A 7,882-nucleotide genomic window follows, 5' to 3' on the forward strand; every position below is an offset into this window, starting at 1 on the left:
AATCAAGAAATAAAAATTAAGCAAGTATGGAAAATAATATTTAAAATAATTCTAATCCAGAATTATCTTCAACTTTAAAGCATATTAGGTATATCAAAATCACAATACAACAAAATATTTAGTATTATACTATACAAGATATTGTACTTCAAATTGTAAATAAATAGAAAATTTTTAACTATAAAATAGAAAAATTGAAGTAAAAGAATTTTAAATTATTTATATTAGTCAAAAAAATTTTATTTGTTTTTACAGAAGTGTATTTAACATAATTATTAAAACAATTAAATTAAAATACATATATATATATATACACACACCACACACAGACAATAAATTACATTTATATAAGAAAAACAGTATAAGATATAACTTGTATGTTTTAACTATTTAGTAACGGTATTTTGTAGAGTAATCTTTAGGAGAAACAACTAAACCACGGCCTTTTCTGGCACCTCTATACACTGTTTCAACAATATCTATCATTTCTTGTTTGTCTTCAAGTGCCCAATTAATTTTATTGTTATTTCCAGTACCCAAATCAATCATAATATGCTTGTTACGGAAGAAAAACATAACTGTGCATGGATCGTACAATTCATACCTAAATAAATAATCAACAAATGTAATAAGAACATAATATTTAAGATAGAATTATAGATATCAATTAAATAATTTATTTAGTTACATTTTATTAAAATCTGGTACTTTGGTGATGTCTACTAAATATATGACGGCAAAGTTCTTCACTTTTTCTGCAATATTATACAAAACTTCATCCATTTTCATGCATGTAGGATCCCAATCGTGACCAAAACGAATAACCTGTAAATTATAATGAATTAAATATAACAAACATAATATGCTAGGTCATTATTTTAATATATATACGAGTATGGATTTAGTAACAATAAAAAACCATATAAAAGACCAATAGAATTAAAAATTCTTTAAAAACTTAAAAAAAAATGTATTTTAAATAAATTATAAATTGTTGCAAAATAATGTATTATAGTGAAAGAGATTAAATAATTTAATAATAGTATTAAAATAATTGACTTTAATCCTCCTAAATTCGCATTGGATGATAAAAATTGTATTTAAGTTTTCAAATGCAAAACTTTGTCATCAAATCAGACAATAATTATTAATATGTTTATATTTATAACGGATGAACTAGACGCAACCTTATATAGCTTTAAATTTTGAAATAACAAATTATAGTTATTATTGTCTTGATATTTGTTTACACATTAACCTATGCAATATTATATAAAGAATATTAAATCTTAGTTTTTTTTAGCATACCAGGTTTTTTTGAAATACCTACTATTTATGTTTTACTTGTACATTTTATAATATAATGTCATCTTCTATATCAATTAGTTCTGTTAATAGCATGCTGATCGTTTCTTAAAGTGTAATTTTAGAAAATAAAATCCAAAATTACTTTTACAGTTTTATCTATATTAATTTAGTCTCTATTTGTGGGATTTTAACGATATTTTTTAGGTTTGTGATTATTAGTGAACCATAAGGGTCTAATTTAAGTATAACATTATTTATAATTATTTATAACATTATAACATATTTTGAAAATATTTACAACAAAAATTAGTAATAGTATTAAATTATATATTTATAGTAAAAAGTGATACATACATTGGTGAGCACAGACACTAAAAGCGGGTAGAACCTATATATTATCATATATCCCCTAGTTGAAAATTTTATAAGTGTAATACATCATATTGTTATCGTTTGAAAATTCTTTTCATTTTAATGTTTTGAAGCTCGTTTTGAAGTCTTTCTATATACACAATATTAAACTAAAGAGTGCACACCACATATTATAGTGAATTATTCAATTTTTATAAAATTTGCCTAAAAAATATCTAAAGTTGAATTGGTAATTTAGGTATATCTATGATAAATATAAGGGTAGTATGATTGAGAATACCCATTATCCAGTTATAGACCATGAAAAAAAAATTAGCGCAGGAAAGTCCTATGCATTCACCTATAAGTTCTGAAGTCATATAACAATAACAATAACAATTTACAAAAAATAAAACTTACTGAGTAGAATTTATCAATAGAAAATTTTTTTCAAGTTAATTATATTTTCAAGATAAACTTATCTAATAATATTTGTATTAAAAATAAAATATATATTTAACTTGCTCAATAAAATGAGATTTTATCTAAAGTTATAAAATGTACAAACCAGGGTTTATTTATATTCAATTTTAATTTTTTTAATTTAATTAAAAACAAATACTATAAGTATGTTAATTTTAGATACATTTGTACACTATTATTAATTTAAGAATTAAAAAGACTTTAATCATATAGCAATAATGAGTAAAATCCAAAATTAGTTTGAAAATAGGTAAGCAAAATTTAGTACAATATTATGTTCCACAAATCACACAAAAACCTATGCTTTGAACTGTAGGAACTTGGAAACAAAACAAATGTTGTTAGAATTTATAGCTTCTTTAGAGATTAAGCTCTAATTAAATCCAAATATCATAATATCAGTAAAATATTCTACTTACAACCACTCTATCTTCCTCCGAGAGAATCGCCTGATCGACTTGCCAGCCGTTAAACAAATGCGCTAACATATAAGACATATTCAATGATTTATAGAAACTTTTCAGTGAGGTACTAAGGTCTTGTACTCTTGTTTCACAATAAAAGAAAAACAATAATATAAATATATTATTATACTGCTAGTGAGTTGTGGTAGTAAATAAAATTGTAAAAAGTAATAACTAATAAGTATACACTATAGTACTATACACTAAACACTTGTAATCTATATATTATTTTAGACTGTTAAACAATAACAAACACGATATAGTACGTAATATATTTAGTATACAACAATATTGATAAGAAAGGACATTTGGATACCCCCCCCCCCCCAACGAGATAACTACAGTCGATTTATCACAAATAATCATAGACATGCAAGAAATAAAATATCAAATGAATCTCATGGAATAAACACTTAAATCGGGACCGAATAAAAAAGCAGATTCAAAATATAAAATTTCCATTTTTTAATTTTTTCAAATTTTATTTTCAAATTCAAATATTATTGCATAGTTATGAAACAATTGACAATTCGAAAATTTAAAAATATTATACCCACGAGATGTATCATAATTCAGTCCTCAGTCCCTGTTCCAATAACAAAAACGTTAATTATAATCTTTATCGCTTTTTCGACTTTCCCAATTATCTATTGGAAATCTCAGAATTCAGAAATCGGTTTGTAATCTAAGAATACTAATCATCATGAATATTCGTCAATAATTATAATATATTCATGGTAACGTCCATATTATACATAATTACCCATGTATTATATATATTAACTAATAATTAAATTAACCTCATCGGTATGCTTTGCAAGGGTTGGCTATAACGAATTATTTTTTTAAATTTACGACTTAGGAGGACGCCACACCCGCATGTATTGTCTCCGTCTTACAAACGTAAGACAATAGCAAAATCTGTTTAGCGTGGGACAACTTTACTCCCTTTGTATTTATAGTAGAATTACCAAAATTCCACAACGCATAGGTAAGAACTTTATCTGTGTCATAGCGTCGTTATTTTTTTGATAACATATAGGTAATTAAAGTTATAAGCTTAAGAAAATATTTGTATTAATTATTTTTTATTTTTTCATTAAATTACTTAAAATGATTGGTTTGTGCTATCACATGCGGGTGTGGCGTCCTCTTAAGATATACCTTAAATCGTGATTAAATTAGAAAAAAATAAATGGACAAGAGTTTATCTCTTACTCTTATGTAAAGAAATTAATGAGTCTGTTACTACGTTTATATTATGGCGTTAATACAGTGAACTTAAATTGGATTTAAATTCTTAAACTACATATAGTTCGAGCGTTTTAAGTTTTAACGACATCATATAAACGTGGTGTGTGTGTGTGATCTACCACGGACTAGATTTTATAATAGATTAGTACAAGCATGTAAAACTCAAAGTATCAAGTGTGCCAAATTTACTTAAAAGCTTGGTTGGCCATGTAGGCCGTACATACAACTTTAACAAAAAGAAATATTAAAAAAAATTTTTAATAGATATTTCAATTAGGTACATTTTGTCAGAAGATAAGACAATAAAATAATGTATACCAAATAAACCATCTAAGATAGTTGTGACAAGGCATTAATACCTATTTTTTTTCTTATTATATTATGTTTTTGTAAATTAATATTTGGTATCTGCGAGCCTCTTGTTTGACATGTCTGGTAGGTAACCGGTAACCTACTAGTATAACGGTCAACGGACTAAGAGATATCTTTGTTCGTGACTAGTGTCTAGTACAGTGATGTCAATTCAGTTTTAAATATGTGGAGGTTAAAGTACAAATCGTTATTGTTCGCAAGTTAATTTTTATTTTGTTACATGTGTAACGACTGTATAACGTGTAATGAAATTGTTCTGAAGTAGTCTTAGAATAATTTAGATTATTATGTTCTTAATTTGGAATATGGATTAATGGGTTATAGTCTATAGGTAGTCTGTAGTAGGTAATACTATAGATAGTGAATTGATCTATTACGGAATTCAGAAATAAAAAGGCGGGTAAGTCGTGGATGTCACTCTGCTGTACAGTAGGTTACAAGTGGGTCACTGTAATGGATAGAATTAAATTTGAATCCAATGATATTATATCATTGTATACGAAAAACGATTCTGAGCGAAGACGGTTTATCTGTCTAGGATATATTATAGATTATTAAACATTTTCAAATCTTAGATTTAAAAAGAAAAATTTTATGAATTTCTAGTTTGAAATAATTTGCGAATTTTCGTGATTTTCGTGATTTTTACGTATTTTGTCAAAATTCAAACTTTGAATGCTTATAAAAAAAAATTATGGCTATGAATTTATTTTATTTTTCAATTGCTATTGTAAAAATATGATAGGAGCCATGTATTAAATTTTCAAATCTTAGATATAAAAGGAAAATTTTTTATGAATTTCCGTGATTTTTACGTATATGTTGTCAAAATTCAAACTTTGAATCCTTGTAAAAAAAAATCGTGACTATGAATTTATTTTATTTTTCAACTGCTATTGTTAAAATGTGTTAGATGTCTTGTATTAAATTGTCAAGCTTTTCTACCGAACAAATACATTTTTATCGATATTTATAGAAAAAAAAAAACTAAAAAAGTGAAAAATTAAAATGTCAGTAAACAGCTCAAAACAAATCTAAATATTTTGAAAATTTTATCAAATATAGAAAATGCCTATATAAACATTCAGTGAAAATTTCAAGTAGCTATGGTCATTTGTTTTAAACTTTTAGAGTTACACCAAAATAAGAAAATCACTAAATGTGAAATCCAGTGAAAATCCAATGTTGTAAAAATTTAAATTTCAAATGCACATAAAAATTTAATTTGAATTTCCGGTGGACTTTTTATTTGTGATAAAGATTGACAAACTTGTAAGGAATCTTGTATTAAATTTTCAAATCTTAGATTTAAAAAGAACATTTTTTTAAAAATTCTAGTTTAAAATAATTTGCGAATTTTCGTGATTTTTACACATGTTGTAAAACTTCAAACTTTGAATGCATGTAAAAAAAAAATTGTGCTAATATTTTTTCTTTTTTTTCACCTGCTATTGTAAAAATATATTAGGAGCCTTATATAAAATTTTAAATTCTAATATATAAAAGGAAAATTTTTTATGAATTTCTAGCTTAAAATAATTTGTGAATTTTCGTGATTTTTACATAATATGATGTAAAAACTCAAACTTTGAATGCTTGTAAAAAAAAATCGTGACTATATATTTCTTTTATTTTTCAACTGCTATTGTTGCAATGTGTTAGAAGCCTTGTATTAAATTTTCAAGCTTTTCTACCGAACACATAAATTTTCATCGAGATTTATAGGAAAAAAAAACTAAAAAAGTTGAAAAATTAAAATGTCAGTAAACAGCTCAAAACAAATCTAAATATTCTGAAGATTTTATCAAATATAGAAAATGCCTATATAAACATTCAGTGAAAATTTCAAGTATCTGCGGTCATTTGTTTTAGAGTTACACCAAAATAAAGAAATCGCTAAAAGTGAAAATCCAATGTTGTAAAAATTTAAATTTCAAATGCTCATAAAAATTTAATTTGAATTTCCGGTGGACTTTTTATTTATGATAAAGATTGAAAAACTTTTAAGGAATCTTGTATTAAATTTTCAAATCTTAGAAAAGAAATTTTTTTATGAATTTCTAGCTTAAAATATTTTGCAAATTTTTGTGATTTTTACGTATTTTGTCAAAATTCAAACTTTGAATGCTTATAAAAAAAAATTGTGACTTTGAATTTCTTTTATTTTTCAATTGCTATTGTAACAATATGTTAAGAGCCTTGTATTAAATTTTCAAGTTTTTCTGCCAAACAAATAAATTTTTATCGATATTAATTTTAAAAAAACTAATAATAATCGAAAATTTCAAATGCTTATGAATAGTTAAACTTAAGTCGAAAATTTTTGAAAATTGCATAGTGGATATAATATACTTATGTAAACATTCGGTGAAAATTTCATGTATCTATGGTCATTTGTTTTAAAGTTACATCAAAAACCAAAATCGATTTTGTCGAAAAATGAGTGTGCGTAAAATTTCCCGTTTTTCCCTTAATTTTTAGTTTGTTTTTCTTGATTATTTAGAAAAGTATTAAGAATTTTTTACTTTTGACCCCCCAAAGTACCAACTAGATTCACTTTCTGATCGAACGAGGTATTGAAGTCAAAAATCGAAGCATTTTTACTGCCCCAAAACGTGATGACAGACACACACACACAAAAAAACAAATACACATCATGGTAAAATCAATACATTCATCGCTCCGCTCAGAATCTAAAACTAAGAATATCATTTATTGTACCTAGTAAATCGTATAGAATTTTTTGTATTTCAATTTTAAATAGCAAGTAGGTACCTACTATTAAATTTGCTGATTTTGTTTTCTAATAATGATATTGAATAATGGCATAATCTAAATATTGATGGTAACATGTAATGCTGGGACCTGGGGGTATTGTAGCAATTGTAATTAATAGCACCCCAAGATATTTGAACTCTACTACCTAATTTTACGATAATAGGTATTTACATCATATAGACACTACAGCACACAGACTTTTTCTTTAATAATTTAAAATTTGATTTGAAACTTGACATTTTAATAATTTCAAAATTCAGAATTTGAATAAACGGTGATGCGCATGATTGGTGAATCACCATTTATAAAAAAAAATATTTGAAATGTTTGTTTTTTTTATGAATTTTCTCACAATTTAGTTATTACACAGTTCACACTTTTTAATTGTGTACTTCACAACCAATTTTATATAACATGGTACACATTAAACACAAACAGTGTATTAGTGTAAAAACATGAAGTATACCGTAAAGTCGTTATTACACCTTAAAATAGGATAACATATTATTACAGATATGAGTTTAATATATTTTACCCGATAGATTTTTAACCATTTGTAGCACTGTTTGTTGGCTAAATATTTTAATTTTTGAATAATAGTATAATATGAGAGGGATGTATAGTGTATTGCCTCAGCCACCCTAAGCCTTCCCCCGTATTTCCATCTATGACTACCACCCTTAAAAATTTTTTTATCGTACATTTATAGGTTATTAATTATTATAGCAGGTAAAATATAAATAATTGATAAAGTATTTACATGTATTATAATTATATTAAAAAATTAATAGTTTTCCGTTTTTTTTTCTTTGTATTGGTAACTTTAAAAGTAATTAAGATAGCAAAATTTTAGTGTTATTTATCTTATTCAG

The 7,882-nt window shown here is 25.0% G+C and overlaps 1 protein-coding gene across 1 annotated transcript; it reads right to left on the minus strand.

Moving 5' to 3' along the window:
* Positions 1–200: 200 nt before the first annotated feature.
* Dim1 (thioredoxin-like protein Dim1) lies at positions 201–2,839 on the minus strand. The gene is made up of 3 exons (XM_015507699.2): positions 2,562–2,839; positions 689–825; positions 201–604 (listed from the first exon to the last, which is right to left on the minus strand). The coding sequence occupies exons 1-3, from the start codon at positions 2,637–2,639 to the stop codon at positions 391–393; spliced, it is 429 nt and encodes a 142-aa protein (XP_015363185.1). The 5' UTR covers positions 2,640–2,839; the 3' UTR covers positions 201–390.
* Between the last annotated feature and the right edge of the window lie 5,043 nt (positions 2,840–7,882).

Source organism: Diuraphis noxia, unplaced genomic scaffold (genome assembly GCF_037042655.1).
Source record: "Diuraphis noxia isolate RWA-SAM2 unplaced genomic scaffold, SU_Dnox_SAM2 contig0004, whole genome shotgun sequence".
NCBI classification, from domain to species: Eukaryota; Metazoa; Arthropoda; class Insecta; order Hemiptera; family Aphididae; genus Diuraphis; species Diuraphis noxia.

Excerpts from the sequence above, each read along its gene's own strand:
- Dim1 (XM_015507699.2), bottom strand. The coding sequence starts at position 2,639 with ATGTCTTATATGTTAGCGCATTTGTTTAACGGCTGGCAAGTCGATCAG. Across the intron at positions 826-2,561 it reads CGGAGGAAGATAGAGTGGTT|GTTATTCGTTTTGGTCACGA; the intron begins GTAAGTAGAATA and ends TATAATTTACAG. Across the intron at positions 605-688 it reads GTACCAGATTTTAATAAAAT|GTATGAATTGTACGATCCAT; the intron begins GTAACTAAATAA and ends TTATTTATTTAG.